Genomic DNA, 19,242 nt, shown 5'->3' on the forward strand with positions numbered 1-19,242 from the left:
TCCGCTGTGTATGCGCCCAGTGGTGTCCAGTGCACAATAGGCCTGCTGCATCCGCTGTGTATGCGCCCAGTGATGATGTCCAGTGCACAATAGGCCTGCTGCATCCGCTGTGTATGCGCCCAGTGGTGTCCAGTGCACAAGATGCCTGCTGCATCCGCTGTGTATGCGCCCAGTGATGATGTCCAGTGCACAATAGGCCTGATGCATCCGCTGTGTATGCGCCCAGTGGTGTCCAGTGCACAATAGGCCTGCTGCATCCGCTGTGTATGCGCCCAGTGGTGTCCAGTGCACAAGAGGCCTGCTGTATCCTCTGTGTTTGCGCCCAGTGATGTCCAGTGCACAAGAGGCCTGCTGCATCCGCTGTGTTTGCGCCCAGTGATGTCCAGTGCACAAGAGGCCTGCTGCATCCGCTGTGTTTGCACCCAGTGGTGTCCAGTGCACAAGAGGCCTGCTGCATCCGCTGTGTTTGCGCCCAGAGGTGTCCAGTGCACAAGAGGCCTGCTGCATCTGCTGTGTTTGCGCACAGTGGTGTCCAGTGCACAATAGGCCTGCTGCATCCGCTGTGTGTGCACCCAGTGATGATGTCCAGTGCACAAAAGGCCTGCTGCATCCGCTGTGTATGCGCCCAGTGGTGTCCAGTGCACAATAGGCCTGCTGCATCCGCTGTGTATGCGCCCAGTGGTGTCCAGTGCACAAGATGCCTGCTGCATCCGCTGTGTATGCGCCCAGTGATGATGTCCAGTGCACAATAGGCCTGCTGCATCCGCTGTGTATGCGCCCAGTGGTGTCCAGTGCACAATAGGCCTGCTGCATCCGCTGTGTATGCGCCCAGTGGTGTCCAGTGCACAAGAGGCCTGCTGTATCCTCTGTGTATGCGCCCAGTGGTGTCCAGTGCACAAGAGGCCTGCTGCATCCGCTGTGTATGCGCCCATTGGTGCCTAGTATCAGGCTCCTGTGGCCGCTAGCTTAGAAATGGCCTGAGGCCAGCGAGCTTCAGTGTACATTAATGTCCTCTCCTGCGTGGCTGACCGTGCTCTGCAGATACCTTTCCAGGTATAGCGTGGCTACCGATCCCACCCTCGCACACCTGGCCCTTATTGCCATGATCACCACCTGTAAAGGTTCTCCGGTTGAGTGTGGAATGTATGGATTGTATATCCATCTCTATGAGTTGATGGCCCTGCCCTGTGACCACTTGCTTGACTAGCTCTCCCGAGTGCCTCGACTGATAAGCACCTGCACAATGGATGGAAATAGTCCTGGGGATAGAAGGAAGTTCCACTTTCGTTTTGTTTCTTCCCTTTCGTGGATTTAAACGTGGGTGTTAAAGCGGAACAACATTTGAAACCGCACCACCACTATGTGCAGAAAGGTAACATTGGCTTGTGAGCAGCCAATCAGGGACCAGAAGACAAAATGCCTCCTTCAAATCACACGGCCCACACGCCAGCTGCTCTTTGGTTGGATTCCACGGGAGTTGTTGCAGTCAGCTCCTGATGCCCCCAGACTCACCGTGCGCTATACTGTCTCTGGGTCGCCACTTCTAGTATGTTACATTTTGGAAAATGTTATTTTGCAACTCCCTGCACAATGTAGAGTAGCTTCCTCAGCACGTGCAGAGAGGTGATCAACTTGATGGGTCTGTGGTGGACTCACCTCCTCCGAGGCTCGCCGTTCATCTTATCTATTGCCGAACTCTCCCCTACACTTTCAAAACTGGTTCCTGACCCTTGACCTCAACACCCTGCACGTTGCTGGTTGCCAGTGCACACAAGCATTCCCGGCCTTTGAATCACTCAGTCTGTGTGACCAGGGAACAAGGCGCTCAATGAAAGGATCCTAGCTAGAATTTGGCGCAGGGCCACACTGTACATGGCCGCCGGAGGTCTATCCTCGCCTCTGCGAGGCTCTCAGCTGGTGCTCGAGGCTCTGGCCAGCGCCGGCTCCTGGGTCAGCATGCAATCCCTCACTCGAATGGTGCCAAGTCAGCGGGCTTTTAATTCAGGCGCTTCTCAGGACTGCTCTCAGGAGCGTTATCAGCAAGAACAACAGCTCCCTCGCGTAGCACGAGTGATCTGGGCTTGCAAATTTGCTAGGTCAGCCTGTGGTGCGGACCTAAATGTCATCGCTCTGCCTTTAGCGCTTTTTCCAAAGGTATGGAACCCTCCAATATCCCAGTCTGCCCCGCGACATAAATAAACTAACCATATAATCTGGCCCTCCACCAGTGCTTAATTTGTGCTTGTTGTTTCCGGCGCTGAGCACCAGCACTTATTTCTGAGGGCCGGTGCTTATTCTTCTCCCTCAAGCATTTACTGCGAGCAAAAGACACTTATGGGAAAGACGGAAGAAGAGAAAAACAAAAAATCGTCACATTAGGAGAAAGCAACAAGCTTCAAGAGTGAGCTGAAGGGGGCAGGGAGTGGCTGTAAATAGATTGAAGAGGCCCTAGATGGCTTCAGGAATACGTTGTCTCAGCATTCTCTGCTCGCACATTCAATTGCAGCAGCCGCGTGTTAAAGAGACGGGTTGCGGCACCAGCACCTTTTTATTTACAAATTAAGCACTGCCCTCCACAGTATAGCAGTCCTCCTTGTGGAGCGCGTAAGATAGGTACAAAGATACAACATCACTGAATGTCATGGGCTCGTCTTCCAGGTGCCACTAAAAAACAAGCCTTTGCAATCCAATGGGTCTTGCGTTTGCTCCAGTTAGAGCTATTACCATTGTAAACTCCCAACCAGAATTTTCTTGCCACACAAATTGAAAATCAAAAGTAATACAGTTTCACATAAGCGAGCCGATTCAAAGTGCCACGACATCAGCGTGAAGCAGCACACAAAGGGAAAAAGAAGTTCGCTCGCAGTCAAACGTATCGGCAAAAGTGCAATTAGCCATGTAACAGGGGCGATGTCCAAGGCAGTAACCAAACCGCCCCAAAGAGCGACAAACGTAAAGCATTTACCAACCAAAATAAAGGATTTTTGAAAGGCAAGCCCATGAACGAGTGAGAGTGATGGGCGTTCGGTGGGCATGGGTAAAAGCCCAGACATATAACAACACGTCGGGAAAGCAGCACTTGCGCGCTGCTATGCTCGACCTTATGAAGTCTGCAATGTCGCAGCTGCCAATCTTACGCAGCATTGTGTTATGTTATGGTATATTTTGTAATGTTTTACTTATTTTTATAGGATGCCATGTTGTCGTTGTTATTTCTTCAGAGATGGGGCTTTCTGCCTCTGGTGTAGAGGATTCCTTCGCACAGGAGTCTGGTGTTCCTTTAGATTGTGATAAGTTGTGTTTCATTGTCAGGATATTTTGTTGTTCATAGTTAGACGCGTCATAAGCTTGTTGGGTCTTGCCAAGGGACTAACTTGGCTGCCAATGCACTCTGGAGACAAAGAACTCTCTAATCAATCACTGGTCCATCCTCCAAGCGCAAAAGGTAACCTTAGACATACGAAACGCCCCAATATCGTCGTTCCCTCCACCACAGTTTATATTTTTGGTTGCACCCTTTGAGGAGTCTCTAAACGGTTCGATGAAACCTCAAGGTCATCTCATATTTGTCTCAATTACAATTTTTCATCAAATGTCTCTTACTCAGTACAGGGCCCAGGCCGGACCAGTCACCGAATAGGGCAAATCCATTCTAGTTTTCAGGACAGCCACAATCAATATGCATGCTGTTAATTTGCATATAATGAATAACAATGCAGGTTATTCGATTACATGTCAGCTATTCTGAAAACCCCTCTAGATTTTGCCATGCAGGGGCTCGATAGGTCCAAAACAGGAAAGAGAGTTGCTTTTCATGCATGGCACCACACTCCTTCTTGCGGTCAGAGGATTAACACACAGACATTGCTCCAGAGATCATGTGCTCGGGATAGTTCAGGCCTCAGTTATAAGTTCACCCTGAGTTCATTTCACATTCCACCTCGGGGAACAATAGTCCTGTGATGTGCGCATGCGCTGTCCAGGGATGCAGGCAGAGTGACGTCTAGATTCACAAAGGATGCTCAGTCTAGGAGCTCTTTCTTCATAGAAGGGAAAACTCGCTCTTGAAGTTCACAAAGTCAGTTTCACAGGGATCAGGAGAAAATACGGTCTTTGCTTTCTGTTTATAAGCGAACAGGTCTAAAATAACTCACAATAAAACAATCGAAGTGAAAATGACAGTAATAATGACGATAAATAATCTTAAGAACAGTTATTATTATTAATATTATTATTGTTAATATTATTATTAATATTGTTGTTATTTTTACTATCGTTATTACCAATAATGACAGCAGAAACAAATATTATTATTTTTTGTTGCTATAAATCGTATCGTTTTCTTATTATTGCCATTAATAACAATAATAATAATAATAATATCAAAAGTAATAAAATACTAATTATTGATCATTATTATTATTCATAAGTATGATAACAATAAGTACATTAATAATATCAATAGCATTGAAATAGTAGTTATTAATTATTATTTATGATAATTATAAGAATTAAAAGAACATACATAATAATACCAATATTAATAAAATACGACTTCTTTTTTTATTGATAATAATTATTTATAACATTTATTATCCATAACCATAATAATGATAATAATAATAACCATTATTGATACCAATAATAAGAAAACAATACGATTTTTTATAGCATCACAATGCACAGTAACAGCAATAACAGCAGCCTCCATAAAACATGTGAAACCTTGTAAATGTTTATTTATAAAGTCAGGCACTTCTTAGCTGTTCTCGAGCAGCTGTACTGATTGTAATTCTGCCTACTGAGGTAAGAAAGGAAACAAAACCAAGCACTCCCGAAAAAGATCTGACTTTAACCTTGTGTTTGATGAGACAACGTCTCTGACTGGCTGGCGAGATTTATCACTTTACATTTAATTCTCAGCTGAAGCTAAAACATCATTGAGAGGCAAACACCTGCTTGTCTGCCCAAGCAATGGTGTCCTTTAGAATCAATTCACTGATTGGCAGATCTATTAATGATGTAGTTTAGGAGGAGGCACCTGATTGGCCACTCAGCGTCCAATGACATTAAGATGGAATCACTTTTCTTACCAATGCTGAGGACGTAATAGATGCTGCTTGAGGACTCACATCCTATTGTGCAAAAGTACTCACCAACTCTAGGTTACTGCTACACACCTCAGACACCCTATACATTTAGGGGTTAATTTTCTTGCAGCAGTGTGCCATTAGATAACAGCACACATGATCTACCATCACAGCATATTAGACAGAACACTGTACACACATCCACACAGAGAAATTATTTAGTTGTATCTGAGTATATCCAGTTGCAGCTCATGCTAATTAGAAGGGGCGGGGTGGGGCGCCTGCGGGGAGGGTCGGGGGAGAAGAATTAAATTAAATAAAAAATAATTTAGAAAGAAAAAAAAAAACTTACCTTCCCGCTGCGTGCCGCTCTGCTCCTCCGTCTCCTTGCTGCAGTCAGGCACAGTTTCCCAGCCTGCCATGCGCCAATCCTGACGCTGCTTAGAGCAGCATTAGGATTGGCTGGGAGCTGTGCAGGCTCTCTCCAGCCTAGCAACAAAGCCCTGTGCGCATGTGTGTTTGGCCGGCCCGAGACGGCCGGCCAAACACATATGCGCTTTAAGGGGGTGTGCTGTGCATTGCGCGTCACCCCAGTGGCCCGCCCCTTTTCCCCAAAAAACAATCATAAACAGTGTTCCTCCACCCTTATGGAGGAGCCGCCCCTGAGTATATCTACAGCGGGATTCACTCAACAAATCAACTTCACAGCAGTACATCTAAACAGAATTAATCATTCTCAGCCAGCACAGTCAAAATATGCCAGCAGATGGATATCAGAGCTCGCGGCAGCACACAACACCTCCAGTCAATTCACACCTATGAACCCGCCGGGCAATTCACACGCCAAATAACCCAGTTAGCACATAAGCCCCTACCCAGACCTCCAACCAGACACCCAGCCAGCTTACAACACATCTAATTATCGACAACAAATATTCTCGCACTGCCTACTACTTACTACAGCTCGTAAACAGACTGGAGTACGCAATAGAATCCTCGAAACCCAGATGAGAAGGTACCAAACTGAACTGAGCTATGATACCCTACCGATGACAGCATATAAATATTTGTAGCACATCAGTCAGGCACTAAACATATGCAAATCAGTATTCTTTCATCCCCAAAGGTAGGAGAGCATCTCTGGCTGCAGGTCCAGGCCTCTCCACCAGCGGATCATGAAGACATGTATGACACCCACTGCTGGGGCGGCGGCGGCGGGAAGTTCAAGCTAGTTTCATTTAAACTTTTTGCTTTTCGGCAGTTTGCCAAAGAGCTTTTGTAAATAAGTGGCCAAATCTCTTAAGGATAAGACACAAAAAATAATTGAAGCTGATTCACGGGATGCCTTTCAGATGGCACCATGGGAATTCCACTAGTTGTTTTTCCATGTTCTCCAGTTTAGTTTGACATGTTTTGCATTTCTGCATAGTCCAAATCTATAAGATGTGTATATTATATAGACAACATTCAGACGTATTTCCTCATTCCAAACCTATAAAATGCATATATCATTTAGCCAGTTTCAGACATACTTTCATAGTCCAAAGCTTTGAGATGCATAGACAATATTCAGGATATTTTCTCAGTCCAAACATATAAGATGCATAAATTATTTAGACAATATTCAGACATATATGCTCAGTCCCACCCTATAAGATGCACATATGTAGACAATCTTCAGACATATTTAAGACAGAATAACCAAGGAGGTGGGTCTGCTGCTTACGCTCTGATTGTGCAAGGTTAACAGAAGTCTAACAGTTCAAGGCCTCTGATCAATAACTTCTTTTCTCTAACCCTAAACTGGGAAATTCCCCAGGGAGCAGAACTGAATGTAGCTCTGTGAGATCTGTGTGAGAATGGCAAGTGTATCTTTAAGTGTGACATCATTAACATTAGAGAGAAGGTGTGTACAATGTATCAGATGAACTGTGGCCCCCCCTCACCTCAACAACAGTCTGTAAAGGCACACTCACTGGATGCGCAAAGTTTATGTCATAGCACAGGGGTGTCTAGCGTAGGACCATGGTGCTAACTAAATCCATGGCAGATATTTGGGCTAACCATGGAGCATGCACATTTCTGTTTCTATTCATGTTATGTAAATACATACCTCCTGTGGGTAACCTCAAAATCTATCGTGGACTGGCCCTCCTGGATTTAAGTCGAACATCCCTGTTGCGGTGTATTTATGCATCTTTCCAATAAATATTCATGTAGCAGTTCGAAGTTGTGATATTTTTCTGAGGGATACACGTCACTTTAAATTCATTGGTGTTCGTCTTTCATGCTATAGAAGCTCCTTTCGTTGGCGCTTGACTCATTTTCATACTTGCACTGCTACAATGTCAAAAGCACCACAAAAGAAATAAAACTTGTAGCAGTATGAGGTGTAAACCTGGATGAGAATCTACAATAGTTTCATTCACGATGCTGTCTGCACTGATATAGGAAACAATGCTGGTGAAATCTCTTCCAATGTTACTTCATTTGTGAATAAAGCCCTGGTGTCCAGGTTTGCACAAATAAATGGGTATAAACTTGAAAATATGACATTGTTGAAACAAACTTTCAGAGAATATAAAGTAAATGTGTTTATTCTTTTATTTGCCTCTTTGTTTGTTTGTCGCACTTGCATGCTGAATACTCCAAGTCCTTGCCGTCTCGGCAAAGAAGGCCTTTCGGCAACTGAAACTAAACAACATGCATATTATTGTTCACGAAAGACATAAAAATAAGTAATTTGAACTATAAACCAAAAATGAAGTTAATCTGAAACTCTTACAGAGCAAGGCGCTTTGTCATGGACTCCAGGCCGCATTGGCCTGAGGGTCGATGCTAGATTCCTTGCGGTACAAGTCTGGTCTTGCAATATGAAGTCGATGCTTGGGGTTTATGCTCTGATTCTGAGATCAGGGATCTGTCTTTTATATTTTAGAGATGAAGCTTCTGGGAGAGTATAATGGAAACAGATCCGCTCTCAGGCAATCCGACTGTGAGTTCCAAATTCATTGTCTTGTAATGTCGTGTGTGATGTGTGGGTCATTGACGACATCGTAGTTGTTGATATTGTAAGCCAGACTAAATGTTTCCAATTCGTTACTCATTGAGCATGCCTTGTGGTTTTGACGCAGAATAGCAAACGTAGGCTGAACGTAACCCGCAGTATATTTTCCTTGTGATAGATTATCAGTACAGCCGTGGGTGTCTCTGTCCTCTTCACCGTCTTGTCTGTGCTGGTTCCCTCCATCTTGAATGTCTTCCATAAAAAATTGTATTAATAAATGACAATTACACCACTAGAAGAAGAGAACACAGGTGAGAATATTCCTATAATGAGTAAAACTTTATTAACTAACCTTATTCCACCCTCATAGTGTCAATGGTGACTAATGTTGGCCCACGAGAGCCGGAGTGATGCTATATTTTCCGGAAATCCACGCGACAATTTCATAAATTAAATTCTCAGAAAATTAATATAAATAGGAGTCATTTAAATAGGCAGTGGTTATGCAGAAAATTCTGCATGGGTTTGGTCTCACCCTTTAAGACCTCCACTGGACATCCTGGGATTGAAATGTTCGCTGCACAGCTAGTCAAATCAGTTACTTTTTTCCATCTCCCAATAAAAAGACCGCTTTCCTTTCCATGCAAGCTTTTGAATTTGTTCATTTCACATTTTTCTAAACTAGGACTTTTTTCCACTAATTTATGATTTTTCCTATTTTTCATGGATCTGTCAAATCCCCTCAGCAGGCGGTTGGTTACTGCTGGTGCTGCACTCCTGCAACATGAACTTACACATGACAGCAAATATAGAAATATTTAAATATATTGCCTCTTTATTTTTCCGGGACCATGATAGATATTGCATTATTTTTAGTCTTTCTTCAGTCTCTTTTTGTCTGTAGTTGAGTGTTGGCTCACAGCAGGGACATTTTTCAGAATTGTTTTTGAGTAAGGTCCTGTTCCCACAGGTTTTCTTCACCAGCTGTCTTTTTTAAGGAGTGAAAGTTTTCTTTGGAATCACTGAGGTGAAGGATACCTGCAAGAAAGTAAAACAAGTGACCAGTGTCGCAATCAATTAACCCATAAGGCACTGCGTAAAACCTTCCTAAGTCCATTGGGCTGGATCAGCATTAGAACGACTGTCAGGGCTGTGCCCAGCACGAGTGGATTAGGCTGGCAAATCAAGGACACACGCCCTTTCCTTCCAGGCTGCCCAATACCTTCCAGAGGTAAAGACTTCTGGTTCTCCCTAGAGAGGCGCACTTGGGGATGAGACATTGCCTTGAAGTTTGTGGCTTGGCCCCATGGCCCCTGGTTCTCATCCAGGATCACAGAAAAACACAATTTCACACCTGACACTCTCTTGTGGATTACAATCAGAACAGCAGCTGAAAACGTGCTTTGTCTGTCCAGTGGGAAACTGGGGACTTGTAGCAATTAGCCTCGTGGTCTGCCAGAGAATCCTGGAAATGTGGTACCAGCAGAAATAAGTGAAGTTTCAAAGGGAGCCTATTACAAACCCAACCACCTGTAAATTGTCTTCAGGGTCTCAAAATTCAATGTACGGTATTCTTCTAATATCCCTACAACACTTGGAGAGAAATATAATTGTCAGGCTTGGTGAAGGAAGTTGATTGAACTGTGTCGGACACTGAAGAGTGGAAGTTTCAAATCTTCCCTTTTGGATCAGGTGATGCGGTGGACAAAGAGAATGGATATATGTAAACCAGACCTCTCTTCAGGACCATTGCTTGGCAAGATGCTTCCATCAAGAATAAATGATGGTGGGGTAGATGTTGCCCAGTGGTCTTCACGGTCTCTATCCCGGTCCCAGGCATTGGTCTTCCCAGTTTCAAGAGCCTTGTTTACAGTCTGGATGGTGGAACTGAATCCTCATCACAGCTGTTAAGACTGGATTTGAATTTGGAAGGAGATCATCAAAAGATTTTTTAAATAGCCCAAGACCCATAAACAAAATCCAAATGATGCTCATTTTGAAATCCGTGTCAGCACCTTTGATTTGTGTTTTTCCGGTTGTAGACAATTTTTAAAATTCTTCTTTTTCAATTCATGTTGACAATGAGCCTCATAATTAGAAGGAGGATGCTTTGCTTTCACTCTTTGTCCCCACACCACAAAATATTTTTTTTAAAGACCACTCTAACAGCAGACTTCCTCGAGAGGCAGATGTCGTACAAACATTCTAGCGGTTCCTTCAGAAATGAGGAACCTGTAAGGTGAGGTGTACTGCCGAAGGGTCTGCCCCACCTACCAACCAGGCACAGGTACAGAAGGGGATTGGCTAAGAGTGCAGTCTCTCATATTTTCTTCTCCTCCTATCATAGTAAGGAGAATATCTATTTTTTCTCAAAGCTGCTGTTGAATGCTGTCAGCTAATGGGATGTTGAAGTCCACAAAATGTCCTGCTACCCAAAAAAGGATGGATTCGCCAAACCTACTTTCTCACCCAGCTAGAGTATGACCACAAGCCAAGCTCAGGGTTTTTGGGCTGAGCCGAGGAGGGATTTTCATTATTTTCTGACCTCTGCAAGGAGTTTGCGCTCAAGTCAACTTGGGACTTGTCCTCAATCAAGTCACAAACAAACACAAAGGTGAAGATTGTCCCTTTCTCTGACCTTGGGAGAGAGGATGGCTTTTGTGTGATATCCAATGATGAGAATTTCTACTTTCTCATTACTGGATGACCAGAAAACTTGAGATGTTTATGTCGGAAAGAGCTATAATTAGCCTAGGCGCACTGCCTTACTCTGCAGCCGGATCAAGTGACGTTACAAAGTATATAGTAAGTTAGATATGACCTCTGAAGTGTTTTCGTCCCAAGATGACAAGCACCGTGACCATGAAGAAATCTTCAGGCTGGTTTCATTTGCTTCTGGTCCAAGAGGTTTTGCAGCTATCTTCTTTTTCAAGTTAAGGGGCCCAGTTCAGTATCAACAGCTAGGACATTTCAGACAAGTGGTTTGGTGTCACCTCAGAGGTCAGACATCCATCTGTCAGAGATGGCTATCATCGTAGGTGGGATGGCTTCTTTTAGGATAAGGAGGCGTCCATGTTGGAGCATTTTGTATTGTACCAAGAACCTTTGATTACAAAGTTCCTTCCATTAACAATTTACTTAGGATGGTTTATTTATTATCACAATCAATTCAAATCTAATTTTACAAATTTTGATGAGACCTTCACTTGATCCCATTTCATGTTGTACTCAGAAATGACACATTTTCTAGGGTGTCAATGAATTACTTAACAAGAAAGGTCATCCAGATCAAGAAGAAAAATAGTTCTCCTAACTGTTCAGGTGTTACGGCACAGGGGGTGTTTAAATTCACCTTCAGCAGCTATGACCGTTCTAACGTTTATGCAAGGTCTCATCCTTCCATTGCAGAAAGAGTGTCTAGCAGCTCATCCTCCTTGAATGGAAGTGTTCTCCCCCATCCCTTTTTTATCTAACAGGTCACTTGTACATCTTGCTCTCTGGAGTAACCGAAACAATACCCGCAGTTCATTATAAAATTACGAAATAAATAAATGGGCAGGTGTCACAAAAGCCTGGCACCTTCTCCTGGAGAGAACTAATTCTCTAACCATCGCTCGGTGTCCCTTGACTAGAATCCTCTTTGGTACATTTTTTAAGAAGATTCATTGTGTAGGAAAGAGGTGTGATCCATAAATGTTATGGCAGGAAGAAGCAACTTTTTCATAGTTGTATTTACTGATGGAATAAGAATTTTGATTAGAAGCATTGTACGTAGCATTATGATGGTACCAAAGAGCAGGCCGGTGCCATAGCTCAGCAGTGACGATGGTTGGGGGAGAGTAGTTTCAATGCTGCCACAGCCAAAATAGCTGCACTCATTTTTAGGCTCGGGCGCGCAAGCGCTTTGACCTGTTGTAAGTATTGTGGGCTTTTAACCTCACCCACTGCACTTCCATCACACTCACTCATTCCTGGGCTTGCCTTTCAAAAATCCTTGGTTATCGTTGGTAAATGCTTTACGTTTGTCCCTCCTTGGGGCGGTTTTGTTACCGCCTTGCAGACTGCCCCTTTACATGGATAATTGCACAATTGCCGATACATTTGACTGCGAGCGAACTTCTTTTTCTTTTTGTGTCTCTCCTTCGCGCTCATGGCGACCATGGCGCTTTGAATTGGCTCGCTTATGTCAACTGTTTTACTTTTCATGTTCAATTTAAGTGGCAAGAAAAGTCCAGTTAGGAATTTACAATGCTAATAGCTCTAACACGAGCAAACTCGAGACCCATTGCATTGAAAATGCTTGTTTTCGAACTTATTTCTCTTATTTCTACTGCTGAAGTCCCCAAGCTCATGGACTTTAGTGCGTACTTAAGCCTAACCTGAATGTGCATATTCTGATTCCTACGCAAATGCAGAGTAACCCGCTCAATACTTTTAAATCTTACGGTTAAAATGTCAGATTTTTCTTTTGACCACAGCCTCTTCTGTTTACATAGGTGATGCCTGTGTGCTGTACATTTTAGATGGCTGGAACCAGCACAGACAAATAAAGTGAAGGTTATGAGGACATTATAACAGTGGAACATACCAAAGTTTTCTTGTCTATGCTGGTTTCTGCTGAAGCCTACCATTCATCCATATTTTAGGGGACATCTGCCTGTTGACAGTAGCGCCCAGAAGTACTTTACTGCATATTTTGCAGCATTTGGACAGGAGTTTCTTGGACTTGAGGGTGGAATGGGATCAGATAATAAGGTTCTCTGAATTTACCATTTTCTCGCCATGCTCTCCTTCTAGCAGACAGTAGATCACGGATGGGTGCGATCGACACAGACGAGAAAGTTTGGGGAGACGACATTTCAGGTTAGTGTGATTTCCTTCTCTTGCTAGTGCCATAACTGATACTCGAAAAAGATGACTTTTAACAAGAGCAGAGGGTCTCATTGAGCAGTAACAGAGCATCCACCAAACACCTGGAGATGTCCCATCTGCCCACCTCTGTTTCCCCGCCACATTTGGTGAATGGGGGATGGTGGGTTTTCTTGACGGTTGAGCCTCTGCTAGCTCTGCCATCAGGATATCAATTCTGCGGATGGGACACCTGGACCACGGACCTTGTGTCGGTCTAGGTCCACCATGTGAACCATGGTGGTCTTGGACAGGAAATGTCAACAAATGCCCTAAACGTGCTGTGGGGAAACTCCAAGCAAGTCTGGGACATTAGTTATAGTTTCTCCAAAGACTGACCCCCATTCGGGGAGTCTGTCTTCAGGAAGAAAACATAAGTACCAACAGATCCCCAATGTTGGCATGGCCAACATTGATTTCACTGCTCTGTTCCTTAAATTACCGTGCAATATCGAAGTAGGGACCGAGCTGGCGAAAATTCTCCACCCTGTGTGCAGGCAAGACTAGATACGGTGGCAGCGGCCATGACTAGGATGTTAGTCATTGCATCCACATCCCCAGTTGTGCGGCAGCTGGGCTAAAACTCTCTCAATGATGCCCTTAGGGTGGGAAGGACATTTGTCCTTCATAAGCTATATAGACATGTCAATTACTCCAGTTTTCATATTCGATTTACACCTGCCGAGTAAACCTTCTTGATTATCGTGAACAAGCTTCATTCACAACTATGGTTTGAATTTTTGAGCAATGCTTGAATTATCAAAACATAGAAACCACATATTTACAAAGCACATACAAACGTAACCTTTTTTGGGAAGGCTGATGACACCATAGTCAGTACGAGTTTGAAAATGCTTTGATGAAGCTAAAGGATACCATGCATGACGCGGTGACGTAGGCGTACAATGACATAGGTGAGGTCCCGCCATTACATCACTGTTATGTTCCAAAGCAGTGGACCGAGAATTACTCGTGACAAGTGGACGGAGTCTTCATAACATAAGCTCACATGATCCATATTACAAACTCACCCCCAATAATACCGGTATGCATCCTTGCAAAGATCCCCAGCCCTCCATTTAAACTTTTTGAAATACAAAACTTTACTAATACAATCTTTGAAAACGATTGGAAAAAAAATCTTTGTTTTTGAGAGCCTGGTCGCCAGGGAATGCTCGCTGCTTTTTGTGAGTCATTCCAGACACGGGTGGGTCGGTAATGCCTAATTGTAAGGCATTTCACAGTCATTTACCCTGTTTTTCTGGAATCCAGGTCTTTATTCAAAGTCAAAACAAGTCTGCAAATTGCAACCAGATCAAAGCTTGTACAGAGCATCAGAGACGTTAGGGTTGTCGAACGTACAAAGACTTCTCCGTCTCAGTTTGGAAACAGAGGATGCGCAGGGTGGTGGATTCGCCAAATTGTCAAGGCCAGTGGAAGTGACATCATTCCCCCTTTGACCCCTGACAGTATCAGAGGTTTGCCTTTGTCCCACCCTTAGACCATCTACAGCATCTAGATTGCTGCTTCTGAGGGTTAGGTTAAGGGCGAGGAGTAGAAACCGTGCAAAGTTAGCATGCCTCCTAGACTTCTGGTCACTTCCTGTTCTTGCTGTTGCCTTCTTGACTTCCAAGTCCAGGAAGCCAGGGCATTGCCAGAGATACCAAACTACGAGCCAGGGGAATCAGTTGACACCCAAACGTGTACTATGGTTGATACAAGTAGCACCAGTGTAAAACGTGATATATTGTGTACAGATTGCTTTTTCAGCCCCCACAATGGTGGTGTCCTGTATATGTTCCTTGCCACTGACTTGCCATCAACCAGCAGGCAGTAATGTTGCCTGTAGGCAGACACAAAACTCTCCTTCCGGTTGGTGGTGTCTGCTTGGTCACTCACTGTGGCTCGTGTGATGCTGGTGAGAAGCACACTCTGGAATATCTACAGACAGGATAGAGTTTAGATCCTGGCCTCTTCGGCCACTGGGCCTCTCCAGTCAGCTGTTAAAGGATCCGAGGGAGGCTGTGGTCCTCCAGGGAGAGAAAGGACATGGGCAGATGCACACGTGAGACCTTTCTAGTCTTTCCTGTGCTGCGATAAATAAGAGCGAATGTGCGCCCTTCTTGAGAAGAACCGGATAGCAAAGCAGGCACAACAGAATAAATATTACACCGAGAGTTGCGCCAACCAACCAGTGCACAAATGGAATTTGCACCAGCCAAACTGTGCCAAAATTGCAGTGCTTAATTTGTAAAAGAATTATGTCTGGTGCCCAAAGCTCAGCTCAGAAGCCAGCGTCAGGACACCCAAAGGCTGCGTAATTTCATATCCACCTCAGGCCTCTTTAATCCACCACCAGACACTCCTTGCCTCGTTATCTCCTTCTTGCAGGTCCCCGCGTTCAACCTTTGTGATGTTTTCTATCTTCCTCTCCCTGTGTCTTTCCGGATTGTGCGTTTTTCCCTCTCTTGCTTTCGGTTAATGTTTGATGTGAAAAAAATAAGTTCTGGTCCCTAAAAATGAGGGCCAGTTCAAATTAAGCACTGATAAAGTGCAGTTGCCCCACCAACTGTTGAAAAAAAAGACATCTGCTCTCCCCGACCACTGCAAGGGTTGTTCCTTTTCATTTTCAGTGCAAAGATTGATATAGGAAATAGCAGCTCAAGGGCCAAGAGCTGCAGTTTTGCAGTCCCGATGTTGAGGTAAAATCGACCACAGAGATACAAAGATGTGTAATTTGGGTCAGGACAATAGGCGTTGAAGGAGCATTCTCCTAAGTATATTCCCTGCTACAGGCCTCTTACAGAAAAACACCTTTCAGTGCCTGTGAAAAAGCCTCGTAATGAACCCCCTAAATAGGGTGACATCTTTAGCAAAATGCAATGTCTTGCAAGCAAGGTGAGAGTCAAGTTATGCACACCGTGACATTAAAAAATGCTTTTATGGGAGATAACTTGCATTCAAAGGATCAAATCTGTACGTTCACTATTCCAGCTGTAGGTGAAAACCAATAGTGAATAATGGTGAACCGGTACTTATTTCACTAAATGGTTTTTTGCAGCAGGTAATCCAGAGCCCCGCTCAGTAACAGACTGCTTGCTTGAGCCAAAGTGGAGTCTGTGAAATCTAACCTGTTTGCCACCTTCTCTGGTAGGACACTTGATCTCTTAGGCAAATATATTGATCCGTGGCTTGCTGATTACACTCCCTAAAGTAATCATATCACTCTTCCCATCTCTGACGCTTTCTTGGAGTGATACCATCAGTCCTGGTTCAGTTGTCCCCATGCTTCCTGTTTGTGAGGAACGCTCATTGTTTGCTTGTCCACAAACATGGCTGCCTCAGTCCACAAACATGGCGGCTTCAGTGCCCCCGCCAGCTGACCTAAGGTTCTCTCCGCTAAAGATCTCCAAAGTTCAGTTGTTCTTTCTTTTGCAACTTTTTGGAAGCTCTATGGGAAACCTTCATAATTCTGCTTCGTTTCCAAACGTTTTCATTTCGAAACATCTACACGAAAATTGGAACGTTCACAATAATGTATGTTATACGCTATTTTTTTTATTTTTATTTTTTTAAATCTGCAGAAGACATGCTTCCTATAAAGCAACAGGGCCATCTTTATGAATGACGAATTCCTTCACTGAAAATTACCAAAGCAGTGAGAATCTGTCATTCCAAGGATCTGGATTACAGTGGTATTCTCATTTATCACTTAGAAAAGAGGAATTGCCGTGGGCACTTTTTTCTGCAGTAAGCTGTTTTTAGCGTGTTCGTTCCAACTCCTCCTCGTAGCAACAGGATGCCCAAATCCTTTTCCGACATGAGGAGGCGCTGCGTGGGACTTGTCCCCTTTACGCTTTCTGAAGGTAGAAAGGTGGGGGGGTGAGGAGGCCTGCAGGGAGGTCCCACACTAACGCGATCAGGGTTCACAAAAGGCAGGTGTGTTCAAAAAGCTTCTAGCACTAAGGCAAAGTCAGCAATAAGTGAGGTAAGGCCTTACGTGAATGACTCCGATCCAACCCTTCTGGCCCTGAAGCAGAGGGGCTACCCTGTAAAGGCCAGGGCTTCTCTGTCAGTAAGTGGTGAGCCTGTGAATAGCAAATGCAGTAAGTGAAGTCAAGGACTGGCCTGCAGGCAGTCTGGGGGAACCTGGCTTCCACTGAAGGCATTAGGGGCACAGGTATAACTTCAGAAACAAATTGGGTAAGTAAAGTCTAGGACTGACCTGCAGGCGGTCTGATGGAACAAGGCTGCCAAGGAAGGCAGGAGCTGTTCAGGCCTCAGAAACAGAGTGGATCAAAGTTTTTTTGGCTGGGCTGGTGTGCAGTGCCTTTCTCTGCCTGCCCCACAGACCACAGGATCTGCTTAAGGGAGCACAGAAGTTACCAGAAGCTGAAAAAGTTTTGGGTCAGAGGGGTAGTATAATAGCAGTGCTGTCAGCTCTCCGTGTGATGTTTATGAGAACAGAACACACCCTTTCACTTGGAGAGGACTAAAGGGGGTACCTGTGACCACGTATTATTCATGCAGTTGTCTCCCCAATGAGTGCAGTTGAAGGACCTCGGTCTTTGAAACTTTTAAGACGTCCTAGTTATCTAGGGCAGCTTGAGTCTATTTTGAGTTTGCTGAATTGAAAGCCATAGCGTTATGCCTGAGATCACACAGAGTGTCTGAGCGAGAACCAGAACCTCAGCTCATACTTCCTGGCTCCTGAGCTGTTAAATCATTTGTGCCTCTTCCAGAAGAGATATGGTTAGTCGTTGCAGTCCTTAGATTTCCAATACTGCTCCGTGACTTGCCCAAATTGTCTGATTCAGGGCAAATTTCTTTGAATGTTAATTCACCAGTTCTCTTATGGGCCAGACATTTATAAACACTTTGGGCCAGGCTTACTATGAGTTTAAATGTTTCACAGCAACGTGGTCTTGGACCTGCTCGTGAAGGCTTTAAAGCTAGACTACAAGCGGATAGTTATAGAGAAGAAGGGCCAGGGTTTGCACACATAGCTGATATGCTTAAGTGCCATTGCCACATTGTGTGATCCTATGCAAATCACTTTGTCTTCTGCCCTGTCAATGTTACTGAAGACATGTCTGCTTGGATAAACGTCTGGAAGAGAGTTTAGATTGGAAGCATCAGATGCAAATTCCACCCTAGCAACCAAACACCAAGCGCAGCACTGTGGACCCATCTTGACTCGGTGAATGAGGAATTACAGAACAAAAAACAACTAGACTACGAAAGCACTGCTGGGCCTAACAAATGCTACAAAGGCATTATGTGAACCCTGATAGAGGAACTTAAAACACCCTGTGGACAACAATGTACACTGATTGCTTATGCTACCGGTAGCTTTATCGGTGCAGTGTAGACTGCTTACGTTACTGGTAGCTCCTTCAGTCTTTTATCTATTCTAAATAATAAACTCAAGTGACAAAAAGAACACAGCAAATTGGCGATGGAGGCCCTGTCTGCTGCTCCTCTGTAGCCAAGGTCCCCCCCCCCAGCAGGCTGCAGAATGTGGGTCAATGAATAACTAAGCAATCTGGTTTTGAAAACAGGAGTTTTATTGCAGAGCCCTTTCCGCTCCCCTTTTCATGGGGGTTGCTTTGGGGGGAGATGGGTAACAAGTCCCGGTCTGTCCAGAAGGAAGCCGAGGTGTCTTCAGTCTGGCCTTAGGCCGGGCCAGTGCTACCTTAGGGGGAGGGTTTTTTTCTTCCAAGAACAGGGAAACCCCTGATTTCTCTTCAGGAGCGCAGAGATCCGATGCCTGGAATCCCCATGTATGCATATCACTCCCCTTCCGGGTCAGGAGAGGGTATTTCCTGCTTCCACCCGCCGCCTTGTTGTCACATTTCCTTGCTCGGTGACTCTTAGTCCCAAGCCTCGGAGGGCGCCCTGGGCTGCTCAGGGGAGATGTGCCTTCGCCCCCTCCCTCTCTCGTCCCCCTGGCTCCCTCTGCTCCTTTGTGCTGCAGAGAGGAGATGGTATCTAGGCGCATTCCTGGCGTGGCTGGCAGATAGGAGCCCTCTGTGCTGGGAGCTGTGCTCGACAGGAATGCGGAGCCGGGATTACACTGAGGCCACAAGGCTGGGGCCCTGGGAGACCGTCCACGTTTGCCCCCGGTTCACTTCTCCATCCAATCACAGGTGCAACGGTGGCTCGTGCGGGCTCTTGGTGGGCCTATAGGCTGTGTTATCAGGAAGTGTTGGGTTCCTACAGCCGGTGTGTGTCAGT

The 19,242-nt window shown here is 44.9% G+C and overlaps 1 protein-coding gene across 19 annotated transcripts in view; it reads left to right on the plus strand.

The window, feature by feature from the left end:
* Positions 1–19,242, plus strand: part of MEIS2 (Meis homeobox 2) — a 299,653-nt gene that overhangs the window by 81,588 nt on the left and 198,823 nt on the right. For 8 of the 19 annotated variants that reach the window (XM_069209023.1, XM_069209015.1, XM_069209016.1 and 5 more), the window contains exon 8: positions 8,029–8,085. The exons of 6 other annotated variants lie outside the window; for them this stretch is intronic. In XM_069209023.1, the coding sequence (XP_069065124.1) occupies positions 8,029–8,085 (57 nt within the window). Of the gene's footprint in view, positions 1–8,028; positions 8,086–12,897; positions 12,961–19,242 lie in introns of all 19 variants that reach the window. 5 more of the 19 variants (XM_069209033.1, XM_069209020.1, XM_069209013.1 and 2 more) reach the window with 1 other exon arrangement.

The sequence above is a fragment of the Pleurodeles waltl genome, chromosome 9 (assembly GCF_031143425.1).
Source record: "Pleurodeles waltl isolate 20211129_DDA chromosome 9, aPleWal1.hap1.20221129, whole genome shotgun sequence".
NCBI lineage: Eukaryota > Metazoa > Chordata > Amphibia > Caudata > Salamandridae > Pleurodeles > Pleurodeles waltl.